Source organism: Schistocerca cancellata, chromosome 12 (assembly GCF_023864275.1).
Source record: "Schistocerca cancellata isolate TAMUIC-IGC-003103 chromosome 12, iqSchCanc2.1, whole genome shotgun sequence".
In the NCBI taxonomy this organism is placed as follows: domain Eukaryota; kingdom Metazoa; phylum Arthropoda; class Insecta; order Orthoptera; family Acrididae; genus Schistocerca; species Schistocerca cancellata.
Window position 1 is genome coordinate 81,541,203 of NC_064637.1, and position 27,454 is coordinate 81,568,656.

At 43.9% G+C, this 27,454-nt stretch overlaps 1 protein-coding gene across 1 annotated transcript in view; it reads left to right on the top strand.

Annotated features, from left to right (window-relative positions):
* LOC126109729 (trypsin alpha-like) overlaps nucleotides 1-27,220 on the top strand; it is a 35,242-nt gene extending 8,022 nt beyond the window's left edge. Inside the window, exons 2-4 of the mRNA XM_049914780.1 lie at nucleotides 1,894-2,043; nucleotides 12,507-12,790; nucleotides 26,813-27,220. Of these exons, the coding sequence (XP_049770737.1) occupies nucleotides 1,894-2,043; nucleotides 12,507-12,790; nucleotides 26,813-27,067 (689 nt within the window). The 3' untranslated portion in view covers nucleotides 27,068-27,220. The remainder of the gene's footprint in view (nucleotides 1-1,893; nucleotides 2,044-12,506; nucleotides 12,791-26,812) is intronic.
* The last annotated feature ends 234 nt before the right edge of the window (nucleotides 27,221-27,454 follow it).

Here is a 27,454-nt window from a genome sequence, read left to right on the forward strand (position 1 = left end):
AGTAATTCAAACTTAATCTCAATACGATAGACATGTGCTCCCTTTCCCTTCAGGCTGTGTACAGTGTCTTCCTCCCTCCAAGATTTTTATGGCCTCCACTCAACCTTAAAACTATGACACTAAGTACTGACCATAACTATAACACTGTTGTGCTCTAATTTGGGTAAAATATCTTTGAACAGTGTTAGGAACCCTTCACTATTCGTATCTCCATGATAATCTCCACTCTTTTTTAATCCAAAAATCAAGTCAGCATCTTCCACGATACCACAGTTGTTTTCTGTATGCGCTATAATTAGCCTTTTTCCTTTTCGCGTCGGATTTTATGACCCCTCTGATAAACCTTAAACAAAAGTCACTGTTTCGTCAGTCCACACATTTTGTGCCACAAGCCCTGCATTAACAATTGTTTTGTCAGGATAATAAATCTTCCTATTCTCATGTCTGAACTGTTTGCTGGAGATAACGTCTCCTACACATACCAATATCCTCTCTATCTGTAATTATGCCATTTTGTTTCCTGCTTTCGAATTGAAACCCAATATCTTTTATCGGTTTATAAAATTCATTCTTTTAAAAGCAGGCAAGTCATCATCATTATTTACCGCTTTAAGTATCTGGTTTATTGGAACTGATTCGTTACTGAAGAAAAATGCACGCAACTCTGACCGCAAATAATTTTTATCGAAATAGTCACATTTTCCTAAAACACGTGATGGACGTTTTCTTGTCTTGTCTGGAATTCGCAGCTTCAGCGTACACACTACATTTGTTATTGCTGCTAGTTCCTTTTCCATTAGGACGGATGTTTCTCCGATAACTTCAGAAAAACATTGAGAACTACCAATTTTTCATTCCTTTATAGCGGTGTTCTTCTTCTATGTTTCACAAAAGACCGTGACGCAGTTTCAGTCATTTTTACCATACAGATGGGAAACATGAAAGAATGAGAAGCACCACAATGACTGCCAGCGTGATTGTTGCGAAGCGGCTGGTGAGGGGAAACTTCCCGTTGTTTCCTTCAGTACTCACAACGGGAGAGATTCTCTGCTCCCTCCTTCTTTAGAATGACGTATATAACTGAACACTCCTGCACAGGAACTTATAAAGTGAGTATTGTCACATACAATGGATCATTTTCCTCCACACACTCGGTTTACTCTCAAATGTGTAAGAGAGAATATCATTTCGGTAAACATTAAAAAAAAAAATTAGAGTGGAACCCACAACCTTACTTATAATTCAGTTATTGCACTAACATAACTGCGTGTATTTGGTGATATTTTTTATAATGATCTATGCCATGTTTCTTAGATTTATTAGGATAGTTCAATAAGTAATGACCCACATTTTTTTAAAAAAAAGCAATTAATATACATAGAGAAACGTCCTTGTTGGTACTTCACATTTGATGTTCGTTCTGTGCGCCGATGAGGGCGCTGTGTGGAGCACCTGGCAGTAGGTGGCAGCACAATGCACCTAATATGAAAAACGTATGAAACGTATGTTTTTGGGGGAGTCCCGGTACTTTTGAGCACCTAGTGAAACTAAAGCTCAGAACTGCTACAGCGTGTATTTAAAGCAAACTTGCTTCGCCTCATCATAGTGGCACTACTAGCTATTGGCGCAAAATTTGAATACGCATCAAGTTTCAGGTGTAGAAACACACCTACCAACTCTCGTTTACGTGGCACAACTCCTTCACGGTGCTGAGATTTTTTTTCATCACTGTATAGTGAGACAGTGTTGCATACCTTTACAGAGAGGGGTGACTGTGCAGACGAATGAAACCCTTTCCGCTCAGGTGGCTGAACCTACCCCTCGGGGTCTCCCAGCCAATCGTGCCGCAAGACCGCTTGTTTTCAGCGATGCTGTTGCGTCGTCGTGTTTCAGATGACGTGGAGGAGGACCGCGCGCTGGGGCAGAACGCGTCGCTGTCTTCGTTCCCGTGGCAGGCGACCGTCGAGTTCAGCGGCTCGCCGCGCTGCAGCGGCTCCATCCTGACTCCGACCATGGTGCTCACCGCCGCTCACTGCACCATCGGTGAGCTCAGCCGCCGCCGCCTGGGCCGGCTCCCCGCCGCTCATCCTTCTTCCAGCACTGCTATTTTACACTACTGGCCATTGAAATTGCTACACCGAGAAGATATGCAGATAATAAACGGGTGTTCATGGGACAAATATATTATACTAGAACTGACATGTGATTACATTTTCACGCAATTTGGGTGCATAGATCCTGCGAAATCAGTACCCAGAACAACCACCTCTGGCCGTAATAACGGCCATGATACGCCTGTGCATCGAGTCAAACGGATGGCGTGTACAGGTACAGCTGCCCATGCAGCTTCAACATGATACCACAGTTGATCAAGAGTAGTGACTGGCGTATTGTGACGAGCCTGTTGCTCGGCCACCATTGACCAGACGTTTTCAGTTGGTGAAAGATCTGGAGAATGTGCTGGCCAGGGCAGCAGCCGAACATTTTCTATATCCAGAAACGCCCGTACAGGACCTGCAACATGCGGTCGTGCATTATCCTGCTGAAATGTAGGGTTTCCCAGGGATCGAATGAAGGGTAGAGCCACGGATCGTAACACATCCACTGTTCAAAGTGCCGTCAATGCGAACAAGAGGTGACCGAGACGTGTAACCAATGGCACCTCATATCATCACGCCGGGTGATACCCCAGTATGGCGATGACGAATACACGCTTCCAATGTGCGTTTACCGCGATGACGCCAAACACGGTTGCGACCCTCATGATGCTGTAAACAGAACCTGGATTCATCGGAAAAAACGACGTTTTGCCATTCGTGCATCCAGGTTCGTCGTTGAGTACACCATCGCAGGCGCTCCTGTCTGTGATGCAGCGTCAAGGGTAACCGCAGCCGTGGACTCCGAGCTGATAGTCCATGCTGCTGTAAACGTCGTCGAACTGTTCGTGCAGACGGTTGTTGTTGTGTCTAGACAAGACAGTCTAGACACAAGGCGAGGAAGCCGAAAGGGCACGCGTCAACTCACGCCGGCTTGCGTTAAGTCTGAAACAGGATACCTAATGAATGCTATAAAGAAAAGTACGTAGCTGCTGGAATACTTAACTTTAATCCATCATTTGTATACAGCATTCTTGATGATACAAGTGAGACTCTCTCTAGGAATGGTTAATGGCGCCTTGTTAGGTCGTAGCCATGGACTTAGCTGAAGGCTATTCTAACTATCTCTCGGCAAATGAGAGAAAGGCTTCGTCAGTGTAGTCGCTAGCAAAGTCGTAGTACAACTGGGGCGAGTGCTAGTACGTCTCTCTAGATCTGCTGTGTGGTGGCGCTCGGTCTGCAATTACTGACAGTGGCGACACGCGGGTCCGACATGTACTAATGGACCGCGGCCGATTTAAAGCTACCACCTAGCAAGTGTGGTGTCTGGCGGTGACACCACAGTTGTTGTCTTGCAAACGTCCCCATCTGTTGACTCAGGGATCGAGACGTGGCTGCACGATCCGTTGTAGCCATGGGGATAAGATGCCTGTCATCTCGACTGCTAGTGATACGAGGCCGTTTGGATCCAGCACAGCGTTCCGTATTACCCTCCTGAACCCACCGATTCCATATTCTGCTAACAGTCATTGGATATCGACCAACGCGAGCAGCAGTGTCGCGATACGAGAAACCGCAATCGCGATAGGCTACAATCCGACCTTTATCAATGTCGGAAACGTGATGGTACGCATTTCTCCTCCTTACACGAGGCATCACAACAACGTTTCACCAGGCAACGCCGGTCAACTGCTGTTTGTGTATGAGAAATCGGTTGGAAACTTTCCTCGTGTCAGCACATTGTAGGTGTCGCCACCGGCGCCAACCTTGTGTGAATGCTCTGAAAAGCTAATCATTTGCATATGACAGCATTTTCTTCCTGTCGGTTAAATTTCGCGTCTGTAGCACGTCATATAGGTGGTGTAGCAATTTTAATGGCCAGTAGTGTATTTAATATCCATCTAGCTCGATGATATCCAACTAGCTTGATAGGGGTTCAGTTTGAAGGTCTGTATATCTGTATGTGTGTGTGTGTATGTGTGTGTGTGATTTATAAACAAGGAGTACTCCCTGAAGTAGTGATAATCAAGGTTTAATCCTTTCAAAATATGTGAAATGTATACATGTAATGTCCCAGAGAAACAATTTGGAAACACAGTCTGGCTCGTCAACAGAACAGAAAATACACTATCCAATTTCATTAATGTGACCACCTCTTAGTAGCCTGAACGACCAGCTTTTGCAGAGACGTGCAGGAAGAGTGTCAGTGAGGTTCTGGAAGGTACCGACAGGGATGTGGAGGCACGCCGACCCCAGGGCCGTGGCCAGCTCCACTAAGTTTCTCGAACGAGGATCCATCGTGCGGACTGCCCGATCGATGTGGTCCCACGGATTATCGATTGGGTTTTAATGCGGCGAGTTTCATGGCCAGGGGAGTACGGTAAACTTATCTTGGTGCTCTTCGAACCGCACTGTGAGCTGTGAGGCATCTGGCATTGTTCAGCTGTTACATCCCATTGTGCTGAGGAAAGTCCACCTGCCAACGCCATACATACTCCTGGAGGGTAGATGCATACTTGTGTTGCTCCATTGTGCATTCCATAATGACGAGTTCACCCAGAAATTGCCACGGAAACATTCCCCCAGGCCATAACGCTCCGTCTTCTGGCCTGGAGCCTTCCGAAGTTTGTTACAAGGTGTTTGCTTCCAGACGTTTCCCACTATACACGCCAACAGCCATCTGATCGATGGAGCACAAAACTGTTTGTGCTGGAAAAGCCACCTGTGGATGTCCAGTTGTGATTCTGGCGTGAAAATTCCAGCCTTCGTCCCCAATATACAGCAGTCAGCATGGGTGCACGAATCAGCAGGCACCTGCTGTGGAGGCCCATACGCGGCAACGTACTCTGAATGGTCATTAAGGAGACACTGTTGGTACTCTCTTGACTCATCCTGGCGGTCAGTTGCTCAAACTGTTGCACATCTATTCTGCCGCACACATCTCTGCAGCCGTCGTCCACCCTGTCGTATATGGACCATGGTGCGTCACAGTTGCCTCGGCGACGAGTTTGGATGTTGCCATTTTGCCATGCACGGTATACTTTAACGACAGCGGCACACGAACAGTTTGCAAACGTAGCCGCTTCAGAAATATTTCCATCCTTGCCCAAGAAGCCACTGATCTTGCCCTTTCGGACTTCAGATAAATTGCTCCGTTTCCGCATCACGACAGCAGCAACCCAACAAGTCGCTGGAAGTTCCCTGCAGCCATGCTGCATCTGCGGACGTCCGTAACTGCGAAAATATTGCCGCTGCAGGATTTTGGGCACGAACTGACCTTGTCTATTATGTCCCATAAATATTCGATGGGATTCATGTTGGAGGATCTGGTCAGCCGCATCATTGGCTCGAAATATCCAGAATGTTCTTCAGATAAATCGCGAACAGCTGTGGCCTGGTGAAAGACGCAGTGTCATCCCTTGAAGTTACGCCGTTGTTTTGGACCATGACGTCAATGAATGGCTGCAAATGGTCTCCAAGTAGTCGAACACCCAGCGGATCCAGTCTATTCCATGTAAACACAGCCCACGCCACCAGCTTGCGCAGTGCCATGTTGCCAACTTGGGTCCTTGGCTTCGTGGGGTCTGCTCCAAACTCGAACCCTACAATCAGCTTTCACCAGCTGGAATCGGGACGCATATGACAGGGCGACGGTTTTAGGATTCAACTGATATGGTCACGACCTATGAGAAGCGCTCACGTAGGTCATCTGCTGCCATAGCCCATTAACGCCAAATTTCCACGCATTGTTTCGCATGTTCGTCGTACGTCACACGTTGGTTCCTGTGGTTATTTCAGGCAGTGTTGCTTGTCTGTTAGCACTGACAGCTGTACGCAAATGTCGCTCAACTCGGTAGTTAGTCGGCCACTGCGATGTCCGTGGTGAGACATAATGTCTGAAATTTGGTATTCTCGGCACATTGTTGAACGGTGGATCTCGGAAAATCGAATTTGCTAACGACTTACGAAAAGGAATGTGTTATGCGTCTACTCCAACAACCATTCCACTTTCAAGTCTGTTAATTCCCGCGGTGCGGCCATAATGATTTCGGAAACCTTTTCACATGAGTCACCTGAATACAAATGACACCTCCGCCAATGTACTGCCCTTTTACACCTTGTGTACGAGATACTACCGCCATCTGTATATGTGCATATCGCTATCCTATGACTTCTGTAACGTCAGTGTAGAAGGTTCTGAAATGTGGTGCGACAGGAGGGTGATGAAGATTTGATAGGTAGAGCGAATAACTAACGATGCACTGAATCGAATGGGGCAAAATAAGAAATCAGTAGCCCAATTTGACTCTAAGAAGGCATCCTTTGATAAGACACGTTATGAGGAATCGTGATTTTGGTAATGGAGGGAGGTGAAGAGGGTAAAAATTGTACAGAGAAACCAATGTTTGTTTACCGTGAGCAGGTTCAATGATGAAGAGATGAAAGGCTTGTACATGGTAGACTGCCACGGGGAGCTGCATCAAAAACGTCTTCGGACTGAAGACCACTAACGAGGAGAACACAGTAAGTGCCATAACGCGGTTCCCCAGAAACTTCGTCCACTGGTAGAGGAGCCAAAATATTACCAACCTCTTCGTAAATCTGATGCGATGTTGTAATCACTGAAATAGCATCACATGGCCACGCAGCCACCAGATTTTCTTTTCCTTTGAAGATCCCTTCTATAATGTTTCAGTCTGGCTAACTAGCGGTAGAGCTGTATATAGTGAGGTTATATAAAAGATCTATTTGGGCCGCGCTGAAATTCCACCGAATGCGTATTATGTGTCTCGATCAGGGTCAAGTAATTACGTGCTCCCCGGCGTATTTAAACACAGCTACACGTAGGGATATATCAGTTCCTATTCCGGTATTAATCATAGCTTCAGTACATACACAACACCAATATCTCCACTGAAGTTTTTCAGATTACTAGAGCCTAATAGTTCGTAATAGAGCGATAATTTGTTAATGCGGCAAAGAGTACTTATGCACGCCGCGTTCCTTGGACAATCAGTGTCGTCGCACAGATAATTATTTACTGAGTACACAATATTGAATGGATTGAAAGAAGTTATTAACGCGGTAATAACACTGAATGCTGGCTTATTGCACTATTTTCACATCCTAACATTGCCGTAAGGAAGTAACTTTTCCTATCTAGGTGGAATTAATGACGTATACTTCAGTCCAAGATATTATACAAGTTCCAGAGTCCATTAACTGATTACACGAAAGTTAATTCTTTTCTCACAATTCGGTTTCAAAGTTTAGTCTCTATATCGGTCCATCATTAATAGTTTCTAACTTTGGGCAATGTCCAGTCTTTTATTCAAAATACTATATTTAAGACAATTTCGAATCTTTCACTATCTGGATTCTACGTGATATCCTATTTGAAGTTACTGATTTACTTGGTACAAGTTCAGTGCGTCGTAGTAGATAACAGATCTGTAGCGTTCAAAAAACAATCTCGTCGCGCCCACGTATACGAGCAACACACGCTGAGGTACAACTTGATCCGGCAAACTCTCGTAACTCAGTAACAATGCATGGCTCTTTCTTAGGTATTACATACGATTCTCCAAGAGTACTCATAAGGAGTATTCTTTGAGATCGTTCGTCCTACTCCGTGATTTCTAATTACGGTATTTTGTGATCTACCATGATTTTATTTTGAAGCTAATGGGATTCTATCTTTTTTCTTTCTTTCTTTTTCAAAACACTAAGCTACTTGGTACTGAATTTCTTTTCTATCTACGTGCTACTACTCAAGCAACATTATTCCAAAAGGGACTTTTTTGTCTTTTTTTTCATTTATGAAATTTGGAACTTGATTATTTGGGACTTTTGGGCTTTGCGGTACTATTTTTATATTGTTCATTTTTCGTCTAAAGGAAGCGGCTTTACACTTCTTAATGATTCTCATTTTTATCAGGCTGTGAAGTATTGAGGAAAAAGAGATTTCTGATAGAAAAGAACAAACTGTGCACTTCAAGGTGGTGGTACTAAACATTTCTTGTGCGGTTTAGATCTACTGCATGTTCAACATGATTTATTTGAAACTGTCTTCAGACAATAGCTGTAGAGTCAGGACTTAGCAAATTTTTGTGAAAATATGAGAGCGTTCAGAGTGCGATAATGCACGCGTTCTTAATACAAAATATCCTATCGTATGTAAAAATAAAAGTATTTTAACAACAACGAAAACTTTATTAAAACAAAACTTACAAAAACGAAACTAATCAGGGATTAAATAAAGCAAAATTGCAGCTACACTACTCGTATTATTTGACGTGAAACTTGACATTATAAGTAACTTAAGTATAATGCTGCCATTTGATGAATGTACATCATTCTCCAATACTTTCAATATGATGTATACAAACAAAGATCATAGTTCATATTAATCTGTGATAAATTTGGATTTCTAACTTATATATTAATTCGACAGTGTCACATTAAGTTCTTCGGTTTATGAGAACAGTGGAAGCTGGCTGAGCCAGAATTTCCAGGTGCGTGTCGATTAAATCGACAGCTGTTTCTTATCAATTAATGGAAAGCAATCTGTCTTAAGAGAAGAAGGAGATAAATTTCAAGTACCTTAATCTTGACGTATCATACGGCTCCGTCAAGTGGCTCCACGGCTGGATTAGCACTAATAAATTGAAAACGTGTCGCTGTGTCAGACTAGATACTTTTGTACTGATTTTTGTCGAAATTAGTGAAAACGTCACCATAGGCAGACCAATGGATGCTCGTGGTTAATGACAACTAACACGTGCAGTACCAATGAAGGAGCTGCTTCGTACTTCTGGTATTATAGCCCGATTCGTCTGAGATAACGGATTATTTGAGAAATGCTGAGCGTGGTAGACGACAATCAGTGAACTCTGAAGTGCGCTGGCGTATCGCTAACAGCCTTGACCCAGACACAGGACGAAAGGAACAACATGTCACTGACCTCTAGCAAACTTCCTCACTCAACAGCAGAAACGTGAGGTCTGTCGCTTCTTCTCCAATTGTCCTTTCCAAGCGAGACCATTAACGACGTTGGAATGATCTCCCTCACTACATTATACAATCAACCACATGTCCATCTGCTGATGACTGTTAAGGGCCTATCGCCTAAGAGAACATTAATATTCACTCTCGTTTTGGCTAAGTATCACCCTTCTGCATCACGACTTTTCCATTTCCGTACATCTACATTTACATGTATACTCCGCAACACACCACATGGTGCATGACGGAGGGTATTTTGTACCACTACTGGTCATTCCTTTACTGTCCTACCATTAGAAAAAAGGAAAAAAAAATTATTAAAAATTCTTAAAAGTATTTGTCAAACAAAACTGTGAAACTTTCTAAAAAAAAAATCAGTACTCACATGATTAGCCCTCAAAGAATCGGGAAGATACGATGTACAATAGCTTTTTATGAAATTCTATTCTAACAAAAACTGAATTTTAATTAACAGTGCTTCGCCTTAGGATGTACCTGTTATGGTGCAAAACTCGTAGTGTTCCCAATAAAGAACTACTTAAATATTTATAGAATAAAAACCCCACAGTACTTATAAGTTACTAGCCCCTCCTCTTGTTCACAGTTGGCAGCACCTCAAGTTTTAAACTTCGTAACCAGTCGTAAAATAAATTAATAAAATTACTGGCAACAGAAGCTGACTTTAATTCTGTAAATACGTTCCTCAGTTCAGGATGTTCATCTGATCAAATATTTTGTTACTGCATCAAAGTTAAAGCGGCTTGAAGAGTCTTCATTCAGTGTAAATCCCATCAATCCATAAGAAATTTTTTTTACTACAAAGAAGTTCGAAGATTCTTAACTATTAAGGTAAGAGACTTGTGCAGGTGCAATGAGATGGCACGAATAGAAAGACGGCTCTGGGATTTTCAGAGACTATCCATGCCCTGCTGGTTATTGTAACAGCAGTCATTGTCAGCCAGTTTATGATCTAACCTTAATTTCTTCCTATAAAAGAATTGGTGATCAATCTGTGAATACCATCAACATGCCTAAACCCCCGCACAAAACACAGATCCACTACGTGCCAGTTAACCGCAGAAAATTTCCGTACGTTTGCATCTTTCTGCCAAGGACTTAAATTCTTTTGCAACAGACCGTCACCTTGTAATGGGTCTTTATTTGCGAAACCATTACCACTCGCCAACCCTATTTTTCGATACTGTATATTAATGAATATATTTGTACGTAATGTCTCATATTTTTCACTCTATTCAAATTTGGTTTCATTTTTATATGTATGTACTTCGATATTTTGAGATGTTGAAATCGATATAATATCTAGTGTGAATATCTTTGTACTTATTGTTATCTTTGATCCTGGCTTGTGTCTTTTGGCGCGGAAGCGTACAGAGCAGTCAAGTTTTTGACTTGATTATGAACAGTCTTGACTTTGTGTTGCAAATGAAAAGATGAGTCTGAATTGTGGACAATGAAAAATGTTGTGAGTTTTATTAAGAGCAGTAACGGCTGCGAAATTGTATGATGAAGTAATGTTTTGAATAAGCGAAAGTATAAAAAGTTTAATAAATGTGAATTTTTGTGAAAAGTGAGTGTCAAGAATTATTTTCCAGTGACCATTGTTTAAAAAAGTATGAAGCACATTGCAATGAAAGACATAATTCATCAAATTAATCCTGAAAGATTGTCTTCGTAAGTTCTTCAAATCGGGCGTAATTAACACCCGAGTGCCTTTCGCACCAACAGCGATAGTCATGCTACCTAGACAACATTTTCAATTACGAGCCAAAGCCAGAGCGAGATCTTCGTTGGATTGCAAATACAAGATAAATGATATTATTGTTAATTTTCTTCAGTGGCTGTAATAAATTGATGTAGCAATAGCTGCCACATTAAAGACCTTTAAGTTGCGCAATGAAAAGTTCATGCTTTGAGTGCGCGACGTGATAATTTTTGAACTAATTAACTGTTAGTGGAGGTATTGTTATGACCTCTTGGTGGAGGCGTTAAACAACAGTGTATCACACCACCGTACTGCGAATGGAGTTAGTTGTAAAGAAGTTCCTGATGCTGACGTTTTACTACAGGAACAGCGAAAATGTAGGAAATGATAAAACGTTTTTCCTTTAATGATTTTGTGGGGGAGGTGGGTTCTGAATAAGTGTAAAGTCCATTGGAAGGCGCTAAGTGCTTTAATTCTCTGGATTCGGTAGTTTCGGTACACTACATCCATGCGTGGGCAGGAATTCTTGGCGACCACGCTCTTCGAGTGGATATTACTCGACAATGCTTCGACGGAGAAAGGTACCTGGACATCCTACGGAGCCGGCCGGTGTGGCCGAGCGGTTCTAGCCGCTTCAGTCTGGAACCGCGCGACCTGCCTCGGGTATGGATGTGTGTGATGTCCTTAGGTTAGTTAGGTTTAAGTAGTTCTAAGTTCTAGGGGACTGATGACCTCAGATGGTAAGTCCCATAGTGCTCAGAGCCATCTTCCGGAATACTCTCACCGGGCAACTTGAGAATGTGCCTTTGGCCGTATGGTAGGTTATGTGGCTTCTACATGATGAAGCATCACCCTTCTTCCGCATTACAGTTTGCCGACACCTCAACTCTGGATGAGATACGGAACCCCTGTAGCATGGCCTACTAGATCACCGAACTTAAACCTCTTGTATTTTTACCTCTAGGGACATCTGAGAAGTGTTGCCTATGTTGAATCAGTTTCTGATGTGCAGACCCTTCAATAGCGTGTTCACGACGCCTGTGACGCTGTTCGGAGAGAGGACGGAACGTGCGGAAGGCTGCAGCAATGCATGGCGTGACGTCTGAGCACGTGCTCCCACGGAAGCCACTCTGAACATCTGTTGTGGCATGGATGCGATGCAGCTGTGTACTGTGTTCCGGGAAGATTTTTTTTTTTTTTTTTTTTTTGTCATTGCACGCATACCGTCCATTACCTGGTACTTGTTCCCGGGACCTTTTTTCCTCCAATTCCAGTGAGCAGTCCGTCCCTGCAGTCTGTCGGTTTTGTTAATGCTCACCCAGTATAGATCTCCTCCTCATTGGCCACAATCACTCGGTGTTTCCAAACTTATGGAGGGTAGCGTATGTCGTGTGAAAGACAATGGAAGTGGAAAATTCGAAAAGATTTGGAAAAACCGTTCTTCCTCTCAATAAAATTGCACACCGCTCTCACATGTACACAGTCTCTCACTTTAAAATTTGCCTTTCTGTCTTAAATCTTTAATATAAGATTTTCGCCTCTTAATGAGTAGGTTATGATGGCATTTTAACGCTCGTTTGAGTCAACTGACACTGCTGACAGCCCGAGAATCTTGCAGTGGAGTTTTGTCCCACGGGTTGCTGCTGTTGAGCAAATGAAAACACGTTGTGTTGCGAGGGCAGACGGGATCGCGCAGTACATCACGGTGCGCGTGGGGACGTCGACCCTCAACAGCGGCGGCGACGTGTACCAGGCGGACGCCATCTACATCCACCAGAACTACAAGATGTTCAGCGAGGACTACGACGTGTCGCTGCTGCCGCTGACGAGCGAGATCGCACTGGAGGAGGGCCGCGTCGAGGTGATCCCGCTGCCCGGCAACGAGACGCTGCCGCCGGCGCTGGGGGCCGTCCTCAACGTGACCGGCTGGAGCACCGAGAACGGCACCTCTGCCGACACCCTGCAGGTACGTCCCGCCAGGCTGCCCAGCGACGCCAAAATCAACCAACTTTGATTCCATAAGGAACTATTGTGTATAACGAAGGAGAGGCACACAGCCATTAGTCACTATCCCATTAGCTTTTACTACTCTTGCAACTCTAGATTTCTGCAGTGTATCATAGTTATAATTAATCAGACTCGCGGTAGTACATTTCACCACGTGCTCTTACTGGTGTATTAGGCAGAAGGAAACTGAGAGCGCATATGGTGGCATGAACTGCTGTGAGTCTGTTGAACTGTAGCTCAAATACTGTACAGGTTGCATAAAAAAGAATCATCCGATTTGGTACGTCTATATTTCTGAAACTAATATACAGGGCTATTACAAATGATTGAAGGGATTTCATAAATTCACTGTAGCTCCATTCATTGACATATGGTCACAACACACTACAGATACGTAGAAAAAATCATGAAGTTTTGTTCGGCTGAAGCCGCACTTCAGGTTTCTGCCGCCAGAGCGCTCGACAGCGCAGTGAGACATAATGGCGACAGGAGCCGAGAAAGCGTATGTCGTGCTTGAAATGCACTCACATCAGTCAGTCATAACAGTGCAACGACACTTCAGGACGAAGTTCAACAAAGATCCACCAACTGCTAACTCCATTCGGCGATGGTATGCGCAGTTTAAAGCTTCTGGATGCCTCTGTAAGGGGAAATAAACGGGTCGGCCTGCAGTGAGCGAGGAAACAGTTGAACGCGTGCGGGCAAGTTTCACGCGTGTATCTGGACATGCTGGAAAATTGGCTCATGCCACAACTGGAGACCGACAGCGCCGACTTCATCTTTCAACAGGATGGTGGTCCACCGCACTTCCATCATGATGTTCGGCATTTCTTAAACAGGAGATTGGAAAACCGATGGATCGGTCGTGGTGGAGATCATGATCAGCAATTCATGTCATGGCCTCCACGCTCTCCCGACTTAACCCCATGCGATTTCTTACTGTGGGGTTATGTGAAAGGTTCAGTGTTTAAACCTCCTCTACCAAGAAACGTGCCAGAACTGCGAGCTCGCATCAACGATGCTTTCGAACTCATTGATGGGGACATGCTGCGCCGAGTGTGGGAGGAAGTTGATTATCGGCTTGATGTCTGCCGAATCACTAAAGGGGCACATATCGAACATTTGTGAATGCCTAAAAAAACTTTTTGAGTTTTTGTATGTGTGTGCAAAGCATTGTGAAAATATCTCAAATAATAAAGTTATTGTAGAGCTGTGAAATCGCTTCAATCATTTGTAATAACCCTGTACAATGAATTTTGTTTTTTGATGAACGGAAAACTCATAAAGTTTTTTCCCTATACATTTTCATAGGTGTTCAATAACCCCCCTTGAGATGCACGGCATATGTCCCTGCGGTATTTAAATTGTTTCCACACTGCAGCGAGCATTGTCGTGCCCTGACATAGGTGGGAGAGGGAAAAACAGGGTTACTGGTCAGTCTGCGCTCCCGAGCGGTAAGAGCAGAAGGCAGAAGGACAATTCGCAGTAAAGGCGTTTGATTGTTTTCTTCTATCTGAGCCAACACTGGTACAGGCATTTACTAGAAATGCAGGTGGTGAGACTCGGTAGGGAACTCGTAGTGGAGACGCTTGGACAAACAGGGTTTTGAAATAGTTGTTTATTCCAGACAGGACTAACTAATACACTGGGGGCTAGTTCTAGGGTTAGGAAAAGCACGAATAACACTAACAGAAGTCAGTACATGAGTCCCTGGAGTGGATACTAACCACAGTAGCAAACACTAGCAGCATCTTAAAGCAACAACTTGGTTGCAAAACAAAACATACTGAATGTGCCACTGTTCACTGAGGCACTCCAAGTGAGAGAGCAGACTCAAGCGGAGCTGGACCGAGACTGGAGTCGACGGACGCGGATTCGGCGCCCAGATCGTCTGACTGGGAACTCCGCCAAAATGCGGAATCTAGGGTTTTGAAGAGTCGCGTGGGGGCACTGTTTGTTCCACTTAAAGCCTCCCAGCCAATCCCACAGGTCTCTTGCAGGCGCCTGCCAATCACGGTTTAGTTAGGTCCCCTCTACTGCTCCTAAGGCGGGGATGTTAATGCAGTTGCACTAAGTCCATATTTGGTATCAACATTGTTCAGCAGAAAGCTAAACGTAACTGCTCTGCCAAATAAGGCTTGCAACATTGTTGTTGTACGTCATTTAGCCCCGCCCCTCGGGCTCCCCGGAATAGAGACTGCTAGGTAAACAGCTTTTTGGCGTTTTCGCTCTCTTTTTAACCCTTGTTTGCCTACTGACGTTGCTGTTCTCAGGGCTGGTATCAAGCTGGCTTCGTACGCTAGTACGTGCCTGTTGGTTACAAAGATCTACAGTGGCAACCTACGACAGCGTCTGGACGACGTATGAAGTTACATGTTACTTCCTTGAAGAGTAACTAGTGCCCTGGGACCGCTTCTGTGGGCGTCTGCATTTTCGCAAGGCTCTCCCCTTACGGTTTACTTCACGTAACAATATCTCTCCTACTTTCGTCTGCCCGCAGCATCGTCTCTGCTTCCGCGCCTTGGACGGCCTGTCGTTCTTTCTCACAGCTTCAAGATAACACTACAGTATCAAGGAATAATCAATATATTACAGCACGTCTTGAATTACAGCTTCAGCACCTGCTGTTGTGCGATGCAATTCATTCATTGTTGTTGGTAACGGAGGCGCATAGAGTATTTTATAAACCCCACAAGAAATAATCAGATACAGTCAGGTTCGGTGACCTTGGAGGACAGTAATGTAAGGCTGAATCATTTGGTCCAGTGCGACAGATCCATCGTTCAGTAATCCTTCGATTTAAAAATTCCCGCACTTCCAGACGTCAGTGTGACGTTGCCCCATCCTGTTCGTAAACCAAGTCGTTTTGAATCAGTCTCCAACTATGGGAAAATAATGTTGTCAAGCATATCGAGATATGTGCTTTCCGCAACAGTGTTATCGGCAAAGAAAAATGGACCGTACACCTTTTCCCGTGAAACAGCACAAAACACATTAAATTTAGGAGTGTACAACTTCATGTGTTTGTTGCGTACCCCATATTCTCACATTATGACGGTTCAACATTCTATTTAAATGGAATGTTGCCTCGTCACTAAACGCTAAGCGTGGAAGAAAACTGTAATCCTCCATCTTGCCAAGAACGAAATTACAGAGCTGCACACGTTGTTGTTTGTCAGTAGCTGAATTTTGTAGGGTTTCATGCGTTAACATCGACGCCGCAACACACGCCAGATCGACATCAGGGACCTGTTGAGACGTCGAGCTGCACGACGAGCGGATTTCTGCGGACTCCTTGTGAAACTGGCGGACGCGTTCGACGTCTGTCAGACACTCGGCGACGGCCCGGCGATTTAACCTGTTTCTCGGAATTATTCATGCCGTCGTCTAATGTTCTGTGCTATAGGAGGATCCACACCATACCTAGTGGGAAAGTCCCGCTGAACAGTTATTACTGACCGGCACTGTACAAAACATAGAACACAAATCGCTTCCTAGTGTCCCGACACCACTTTTACTAGAACTGAATTGGGCGCACACTGCTGCTACTTAACGGGAACCATGCAAAACTCGAGAGTTTGCTCTTTCCAACAGTACGCTGTTTACGCACATATCCCAAATAACATAATAGTTAAGATTTTTTTTCAAATCGGATGATTGTTTTTGATACGGCCTGCACACTGAAGATGGCTCTTTGCAGCCGAAATCTTGATCTGGAAGAGTAATAAAAACTAACAGGATTGCGACTGATGGCTGAGCGCCTCTCCTTCCGTCACTGACATAATTTAAAATCTATGCCGCTATTCCCAGTCATCTTGACCATTCCAAAAAACTTTTTGCCCAGAAGCAAAAGTTGTTTAGCTGACAGGGGGACATTAAACATCGTGTATCACCTTTCTTACATCTTATTTCTTTACGAGGCTATTAGGTTGGTGCATAAGTTCGTAGAATATACAACAGATACACATAACGCAGACTTTACTCATCAGTAATGAACACGTATTCTCCTTCACTATGTACAAAACTGTGGCAGCGCTGGGGTATCTTTTCGATTCCGCGACTGCAGAAAACACGTGGCTTTCAGGCAAAGAACTTGTCGAGCCTTGTTCGGAGCGCATTTTCGTCCGGTTGGGAACTCCTTGAAAGTTGTTCGATAGATAGCGGAAAAGGTAGAAATCTGAGGGCGTAAGATCAGGCGGGTAAGGTGGGTTGGGAATGGTTTTCCAACCCAACTGCTGTACAGTGTCTTTCGTTAGTCTAGCAGAATGAGGGCGGGCATTATTGTGGAGTAGCACCGCTTCACACAGTCTTCTAAGTTATTGTTCTTGGACTGCATCTGCAAGACATCTTAGTTGTTGACAATAAATATCAGCAGTGGTGTATACATACTGGGGAAGGAATTCGAAGTACACCACACCGTCGCAGTTCCACCAGATGCAGAACGTTACCTTTCGTGGATGTGCGCGCGTGTTTGTACGGGAAGTTGTTGATTTGTTTGGGCTCAACCATTCCTTTCCTTTTTTTACGTTAGCATAAAGGCACCATTTTCCGTCACCAGTAACGATGCAGGATACGAATGGTCGGTGTTGTTCACGAGCCAATTGACGACGGCCAAGCACAGAGGCACCCATGGCCATTTGTGTGATTTTGGCTTAGAGCCTGCGGTACCCATACACCCGATTTTTGAACCTTTCACATTTCATGCAATTTCGCACGATGGTGGAATGAATACTGTTTATCACATTTGCTAGTTCTTCAGTAGTGGCCGAGAGGTACTAGGCGCATCAGTCTGGAACCGTGTGACCGCTACGGTCGCAGGTTGGAATCCTGCTTCGGGCAGGGATGTGTGTGATGTCCTTAGGTTAGTTAGGTTTAAGTAGTTCTAAGTTCTAGGGGACTGATGACCTCAGATGTTAAGTCACGTAGAGCTCAGAGCCATTTGAACCATTTTTTGAAACTGATGTGGATCATTGTGGATTAATGCATTTAAATAATCTACCTCAAACCCCGAACATCTTCCTGAACTCGAAAAGTCTCTAATGTCAAAACGACCTTCCTTAAAACAAGAAAACCATTTTCTTGCCGTTCTCTGTCCAGTGGCATTATCCGCATACACAGCACAAATGTTTCTGTCCGCACGCAGCAACAGATGGCAACACTTATCTCTAAGCTTTTACAATTGAGGGTTATCCCGTTTCTCAGCGCATGTCTTCAATTGTGTATGAGTTCATAGACGGCGGACAGCAGCGGAGGTAGCCAGCAACATTTGGGCTGTGTATGCGGGTAATGCCACTGGACAGAGCACGGCAAGAAAACGGTTTTCTCCAGAATGAGATTTTCACTCTGTAGCGGAGTGTGCGCTGATATGGAACTTCCTGGCAGATTAAAACTGTGTGCCGGACCGAGACTCGAACTCGGGACGTTTGCCTTTCGCAAGCAAGTGCTCTACCATCTGGAGCTACCCAAGCACGACTAACGCCCCGTCCTCACAGCTTTACTTCTGCCAGTACCTCGTCTCCTACCTTCCAAACTTTACACAAGCTCTCCCGCGAACCTTGCAGGTCTAGCACTCCTGAAAGAAAGTATATGGCTTAGCCACAGCCTGGGGGATGATTCCAGAATGAGATTTTCACTCTGCAGCGGAGTGTGCGTTGATATGAAACTTCCTGGCAGATTAAAACTGTGTGCCGGACCGAGACTCGAACTCGGGACCTTTGCCTTTCGCGGGCAAGTGCTCTACCATCTTTTCTCGTTTTAAGGAGGGCCGTCTTGATATTAGACACTCCCCACGTCCAAGAAGATATTCGGTGTTTGATGTAGATCATTTAAATGCATTTATCCACAATGATCTACTTCCGTGTACTAGAGAAGTGGCAAATGTGATAAACTGTGATCATTCCAGCGTCGTGTGACATTTGCATGAAATGGGGAACGTTCAAAAATCGGGCGTATTGGTGCCGCAGGCTCTAAACCGAAATCACACAAATCATCGGGTGGCCATAGGTGCGTCTCTGCTTCACTGTTGTCGTTTGAGTTTACGTATTGTCATTTCCTCATTTGGAGGTAGCGAGTGGAGGTACCAACACTAGAAAACCAAGTCTCAATTGGAGAAATCGGAACATTTCCGCGTAAAATAATGTCCGTCGGAAGTACCCCGATTTCTCCACCTGGTACTTCGTTTTCCAATGCCAGTGTCAGGTGGAGAAATCGGATCATTTCCGACGTACAGTATTTTACGTCGGAAATGCTCCGATTTCTCCACTTGAGACTTCGTTTTCTAGTGAAGGTAGCTCCACTCGCTACCTCCAAATGACAAAATGACAATACGTAAACTCAACTAGCAACAGTCACACACTCGACAAGGAAAAAACTTGCTAGTATAATGAGAAAGAGCACAGCTAAACCAATCACTGTCAGAATTATCAAAGCTTTCCTACATGAACCTGACATAATATATCCTCCAATTCTCACCTTGCTACTTCAGGCCCATGTTGATCCAAATGAGTTGGTACTGCTGCATAAGGAAAATGCATTAGGTCAGTCCTTGACAAAACAAGTTTCGCAAGATGCTCCAAGCCTGGGATTCGTGTAATGTATGTGGATACTATTGAAACAGGGAGCAAAGGCGATGTAAAGCAGATAATGCCAGCAATTGCTCGCATCTTGAAAGAAAGAAATTGTATAAAGAAACTTGTGGTTATTGAAATACTAGAAATTGGCATTAGAGTTCTTGATGAAGCTTCTGGAATTGTGCTTCAAAATCCATCATATATGGAAATTTCATCATGTGTCCCAATTATTTTGCTTTCATTTCTGGGGAAAAATCTTGCAGCACTGCAAAATCATTCACATGCCACATATTTTACAGTAATAATGAAGAACAAATACAGACTATCTTGAGATGTATTGGTCAACGGTTTCAAAGGACACATTTTGCTATGTGAAATCAGATAAGTCTATCAAGAAACTGTATATGTTCCGCTTCATAGATGATGATTATGTGGTGCACAGGAGTGTTTTGTGATCAGTGAGGAGAATTTCTTGACTCTCTTGTGTTTTATAATTGTAACTTGTCAATAATTCAGCTTCGGAGAAATAGTTGGTTGGTTGGTTTGGGGAAGGAGACCAGACAGCGTGGTCATCGGTCTCATCGAATTAGGGAAGGATGGGGAAGGAAGTCGGCCGTGCCCTTTCAGAGGAACCATCCCGGCATTTGCCTGGAGTGATTTAGGGAAATCACGGAAAACCTAAATCAGGATGGCCGGACGCGGGATTGAACCGTCGTCCTTCCGAATGCGAGTCCAGTGTCTAACCACTGCGCCACCTCGCTCGGTGGGAAAAATAGTGCTCAGTGTTGAGAGATCTGTGTTAGTTCACTAAACATATCATTTCCATATCATAACATAAACTTTTCTGCTCATTGTAGCTGACCGCAAGAAGAATGTGTGCAAATAATTGCCACTGGAAGTACAAATTCAATGTGAAAATCGATAAAGAAACCTCTAGCAACCGGAACACCAACATTCAAAACAAAAACGGTACGAATTTATGCACCAGCCTAATATTAACAGCCGTACATCATTTAAATAGCATCCTATATTTTGTACTTGGCAGTCCATTTTCTCCCCTCAAGATCCGTTGAAAAACGTATCAGAGCGTATCACTCACGTAAAAATGACGTTAAAAAGAAACAAAACACAATACTGAGCTTGACTCTCCTGTACTGGCATCTCCATCACATAACACCTAAAGCCCACGTATTAGTTCATTCCCACATAGCCAACCCGGGTCCTTTTCATTTAACATCCTCTCCAGTATTTTACACATCAAAATACTTATCCACAGCCACCAGGGCCCACTATCACATCATCCTCATAATGAAAAGATAGTGTAAATGGCATCATATATTGTCATAAAAATCATAACTCACTTCATCCTCTTGAATTTCTTATTTTTTGTATTGCATTTTAAAATTCTATGACCTGGTGCATCAACGTAATAACTCACACATGTTATTTTTGAAATATTTAATAAAGTGCAACCTGTTATTATTTTAAAGGTTATTATTGAATTTTTTTGTATTTACCTTTTCAAAGTTAATAATATAAACTAATTATTCACAAATTTTTGACAATATACCTTACTGTTTTATCCACGAAAAAATAAGAATTAGAAAGTGCATCAAACAGAATTTAATTATTTCACGGCATGAAGCTGGTAAACTACAATACTTTTTTACTCCTTATCTTTATCATCCAATGAATTTTCTGACTCACATTCAGTATGAGAGTACTGTCGTTGTTGCTGTTGCTCTTGCATTTGTTGCTCTGTCGCTTACCTATCCTGTAGTTTGCATGATGTAGGCACTTTGATCCTCAGTCCAGTATAAAATTCTCGGTGTTCTTCAGGTGTAAATTGGCACAGTTTCATCAGGTCCTTCAGTTTAGTTTCATTGATTGGTAGGCGGTATTAGTGGAGAGGTGTTAGGCATGTTGTGTCTTGTCTTTCTTTGCAATGTTGACTTATTTGTATTTTTCCAATTGTGGATTGAGCGAATATGCAATGCAGTATTTTCCTGGTAAGTGTTGGGTAATCGTGATGTGTGTAGCCGTTTGTATTCTCACAAAGTTGTTATCAGCGTCTTCATTCCTAAATATTAAGTAGTTCTTCTAATTTTCAGCTGACGCAGTGTCTTCCTGGACCATCCGTTTCTCATGAAAAGGCTGTTTCTCCTTGCATGTTTCTACTAATTTTTACCTACCTCTGGTGTACGTACAACAAGGAGTCTCTTTTTCATATTTTCTATAACACCGAAATCATGGTCACAAGATAAAAATATATTCCCAAATATAGGAAATTTGTCTTCCACTGTGTGGAATAATTTTCAAACATGAACAACACATTATCAAAAAGATACGAAATTCACCTTTTTGTTTTGGCCCTCAGTCAGTTTGACAATGCTATCAAGTGTTTGGCTTCTGTTGACCCTTCTAGTTGTTTTACGTATGCATATAAATATAACAGTACTTCTTGTGATCCCCGACCAGCAACATCCTCTGACTACATATGCATGTGAGGTTCTGCTTTAGAGTCATGGATTCCAAGATTTTGTGTCCATAACTGCCTGGGAGAAAATGTGACACTGGTATGTATGTATGGAGTTGCATTGCTGCATATCAAATTCTATTGTGAAAAGCGTTTCACTTCCAGCAGCATTCTCAAGAACTATTTTCATCTGTGTTTGGGCTTTTTCAGCTTTCCGAAGATGCAGCTCTTTGCCTCTTAGGATGCTCCTTTTCTCTGTTTCTACAACATCACAGCGCTTACATGAGTTCAGACTGCGTTCGCCAAAATGTAATGTAAATTCTGTTCTGAAAATATGAGCGAAGAAGGTGAATGTTATTGATCCTTGTGTGTTGCCAATACAACTCTCCATATATGTGATATAGCTTATAGTTCTGGAGACAGGTATTTCCTATTAGCATTTTGTCTCCCTTTGTAATGACTCCCGTATATCGTTATTTTGTTAATGAAATCTCGAATAATATTCTCCATTCTTCAGATACCTTGTATGGTCTTGATTGGTGTTGTCCCTTCTTGTCTTCTGTCGGAGTTGCATTTATTTTCTTCATAACGGTGGTTAATAAATTTTTGCTATTTTAATTCCAAGAACAGCGGCTGAGTACTTGTTTACAAATCATAATGTTTTCTGAACTTACAGGTAGGCTGCGATGTAGGCTGATAGCTCTGTGTTTTTTTGTGCACTAGCTGCATAACGCCTTTTTGGTGCCACAAGAGTAACGCACTTAGAGAGAAATAATCTCTGACCAGTGGCATCGGGAAGGCTGTAATATGAGATCGGATATTGGACCTCAAGTGTTCTTGAAGGTTCTGGAAGCATTTCTTCGAGCAGTTACGTGGTTTACATCCTTCAATTTACACAACATGTCTTCCTTTGTTGCCGATGTACTTCTTTCCTTCTGTACGATTGGTCGCTTGTTTGTTCCTCTGCCAGGATGATTCATCACGCTTTGGCTTTCTTCCTCTTTCTTTTGATATTGTCTCAGCTCAAATTAATATGCAAAGTAGAATGTGAGCAACTTTGATATTTAATTTTCACTAATTTATTCTCTTTGCTGCTAGTGATGATGCGGTACACATCTTCCGTTACGTAAACTGAATCAGTAAATTTCACAATAAATAAATTCATATGTTTATCCAGTTGATAATATATTTCAATATTTTAAATCCATAGTACATAACCTACTTCATTTGACTGCGCTAACAATGAAAAGTCAAGGTTTCTTGCAGCAGAAAATCTCTTGTTATTTTGTTCAGCCATTTCCTGAGTTTTATCAGATTTTTGCACAAGAGAATACTTAGTTACAAATACAAACAACTGGAAGTGGCCTCTGTGGAGTGAAAATCCAAACAGATATGAATGTCATTATTTAGCAAATGATAACAGATAGCATTACCAGTCACTCAGCCGGCCGTGGTGGCCGAGCGGTTCTAGGCGCTACAGTCTGGAACCGTTCGACCACTACGGTCGCAGGTTCGAATCCTGCCTCGGGTATGGATGTGTGTGGTGTCCTTAGGTTAGTTAGGTTTAAGTAGTTCTAAGTTCTAGGGGACTGATGACCTCAGAAGTTAAGTCCCATAGTGCTCAGAGCTATTTGAACAATTTTGAACCAGTCACTCAGTCATATTAAATAATTTTTTTTTAATGTGGGTTATCAGGTTCTTGCACCAGAGTAGATTGCCTGGTTCATTTGACTGCTCTAACAATGAAATGTCAAGGTTTCTTGCAGCAGAAAATCTCTTGTTATTTTGTTCAGCCATTTCCTGAGGTTTATCAGATTCTTGCACAAGAGAATGCTTAGTTACAAATACAAACAACCACAAGTGGCGTCTGTGGATTGAAAGTGCAAACAGATATGAATGCCATTATTTAGCAAATGATAACAGATGGCATTAGCACTCACTCAGTCATATTAAATAATTTTTTTAATGTGGGTTATCAGGTTCATGCACCAGGCCACAGAATTATCCCATCGAAAGGTTGAACAGCAACAGTGTGGCTGTTGTTAGCCTATCCGCAGTATGTAGAATGTACAGTGCCTGACAATGAATGTGAAGCAGGGAGGAGGGGAGGATGAAACGAAATGAGACAAAGTTAAAATCTTCTGGGATGTTAGGCCACGTCATATTTCCTTCTAAAGTAATCGACTTTTCGTTCCCTCTGCTGGGATCTTCTTGAGGATGTTTCGGTGTCCACTGTAGCTAGAACACTATGCAGTAGTGGTCACCGAAACATCCTGAAGAAGATCCCAGCAGAGGGTCCGAAACGTCGTTTATTTTAGAAGGAAATACGACGCGGCTTAACATTCCAGAAAATTTTAACTTTACTGGCAACGGCCACAGAAGCCTGCAGACATAAATGAAATGAGACATCACGGCTCGAAGGGATATGCGCTGTTATTTCAGTGATTAAAAAAGCGATTGAAATTAACGGAGAATTTTACACTGTGAGCCCACTTACCAGTACGGCCTTACACCCCTTCTGGCCCGGATACAAACACTGATTCTATTTGGTAGGGCGTCTTAAGGCCGTTGAAGTCTAACGTCCGAATTGGTCCCACTGACGCTCTACGGGGCAGATCTGGGGATCTCGCTGGCCATGTGTGTTCGTCAGCATCACGCAGAAAGCTCGTGGAGTTGCATGCCATCTATGGACCAACTCTGTACTGTTAACAATGGTACCACAGTACGGTCATATGCGAAATAACACATGTGTTGGGCTCTCAGAGTTCCCTCATTCACTACTAGCCGTGACCCCAAGTAATACCTGATGGCTCAGCTTGCCATGACACTAGCAATAAGACAGCTGTGTCCAAAACAGTGGAAGAATGGGACTTCTAAGTCTACGCCATAGTCGCTGACAATGATCATCTCGGGTGGTGTAGGACTGCAGTTCATCATTGACGCCATCCATCAGCTGTAATGCTTGCCAGTCAAGGCACAACACCACACACTTCCGTTTGTGTTGTGGTGTTAATAGCAGCCTACACACGGGATGGTAATTCATTAGTCCAGCTGCTGCTAATCTCCAGCCAGTGGCGCGGGATAACACGGACTGTTGTAGTAAGTTAACTACTAGTTGTTGGATGGCAGATTCACATGTCGACTGATTACTATGTGCTTAGGGAAACACTCGGCGATCCTCCATTGTGGTGATCAGGCGAGGTCGACCGGAACCTTGACGACGAGCATCCCTACCCTCACATTCCCATTTGGTCCAACGTCAGACCACTGTCACATCCAAATTCTTCACAAATCTGGGTACTGCACCATTCGACCAGCAGGCCGAAAATAGACCACAATGAGACTCCGTTCAAACTCGGTCAGATAACGAAAACGCTGTTTCACACGAGCACACAGTACCTCCAAGTCCTTCAGGGTGACCACAGAAAACCTGGCGTCGTTGGCGCCCCTCATGTACCCTACCAGGCCATCCTACTTGTCACAAAGAATTAAAGCTCAGATCATTTACAGACTTGCCGATGGTGTTCGTAGGTGTACGAAGTTACATTGATATCCATACGAAGTTATATTGATATTCCATCACACAATATGTAATCAAAAGTATCCGGACACCTGGCTGAAAATGAGTTACAAGTTCGTGGCGCCCTCCAACGGTAATGCTGGAATTCAATGTGGTGTTGGCCCACCGTTATCCTTGAGGACAGCTTCCACTCTCGCAGGCATAAGTTCAATCAGGTGATGGAAGATTTCTTGGGGAACGGCAACCCATTCTTGACAGAGTGCAACACTGAGGAGACGTGTCGATATCGGTCGATGGTGCCTGGCACGAAGTCAACATTCCAAAACATCCCAAAGGTATTATGTAGGAATCAGGTCAGGACTCTGTGCAAGCCAGTCTATTACAGGGATATTATTGTCGTGTAACCACTTCGCCACAGGCCTTGCATTATGAACAGGTGCTCGATCGTGTTGAAAGATGCAATGGTCATTCCCGAATTGCTCTTCAACACTGAGAAGCAAGAAGATGCTCAAAAGATCAATGTATGCCTGTGCTGTCATAGTACCACGCAAAACAACAAGGGGTGCAAGCCCCCTCCATGAAAAACACGACCACACCATAACACCACCGCCTCCGAATTTTACTGTTGGCACTACACACGCTGGCAGATGACGTTCACCGGGCATTCGCCATACACACATATACACACACACACACACACACACACACCCTGCCATCGGATCGCCCCATTGTGTACCGTGATTCGTCACTCCACACAACGATTTTCCACTGTTCAGTCGTCCAATGTTTACGCTCCTTACAACAAGCGAGGTGTCGTTTGGCGTTTACCGACGTCATGTGTGGCTTATGAGCAGCCGCTCGACCATGAAATCCAAGTTTTCTCACCTTCCGCCTAACTGTCGTAGTACTTGCAGTGAATCGTGTATGATGGTCTGGACAGATGTCTGCCTATTACACGTGACGACTCTATTACCCATGGCGACCTCTGTCAGTCAACAGACGAGGTCGACCTATACGCTTTTGTACTGTGCGTGACCCTTCACGTTTCCACTTCACTATCACATCGGAAACAGTGGACCTAGGGATGTTTAGGAGTGTGTAAATCTCGCGTACAGACGTAAGACACAAGTGACACCCAATCACCTGACCACGTTCGTGAGTTCCTCGGAGCGCCCCATTCTGTGCTCTCACGATGTCTAATGACTACTGAGGTCGCTGATACGGAGTACCTGGCAGTATGTGGCCGCACAGTGCACCTACTATGAAAATCGCATGTGTTTGGCGGTGTCCGGATACTTATGATCACATAGTGTATGTTCCATGTGCTTCACTTATTTTGCAGGCAGTGTAAATTACAGTTAAATTAGAAAAAAAAAATACTCAGCATTTACCCTCATAGAGCGTGCTGTTCGGCAGTTGTCTCAGATGGAGGTGGTGAACAACACGGAGTGCGTGGACGGGCAGGGCGGCAACCTGACGGAGCGCATGCTGTGCGTGGCGCCCCTCGAGGGCAGCATCTGCAAGGGCGACGACGGCGGCCCGGCAGTCATCGACGGCGTGCAGTTCGGCATCGTCTCGGTGGCGCCCTACTCGTGCGACACCAACACCGTGCTGGTCAACCTGGCCGAGTACTACGTGCGAGACTGGATCCGGTACTTCTCCGGAGTGTGACGACAGGCTTGACTCTCCGTCACTGGCGCACCTGGGATAACTGGCGCCTGGGTCAGGCCCAACCTTTCAGGCCTGCTGACATCCCCTCTCCTTAGGCCTACGCCTATACGCCCTTATTGGTGTTGTATATTTGAATGGGTAAATAAAACAAAATTGCAGTACAGAAGTAATTTTGAATCCTATATTCTTTGGTTACCTGTTTCGACAAAGTGTCACCAAGTTTACAGTTCCAGACTTCAAACCAACCGCACTGTCTAAACGGGATTGAACAAACGCATGGAGTGACGCTTCTGTAGGAGACATTTTTCTGTGGAACCTTGCTGGTTTGCTGGGATAAGCGGCTCTTTGTAGGAGATTGTGGTTACCAACTGACTTGTAGCTCTATCT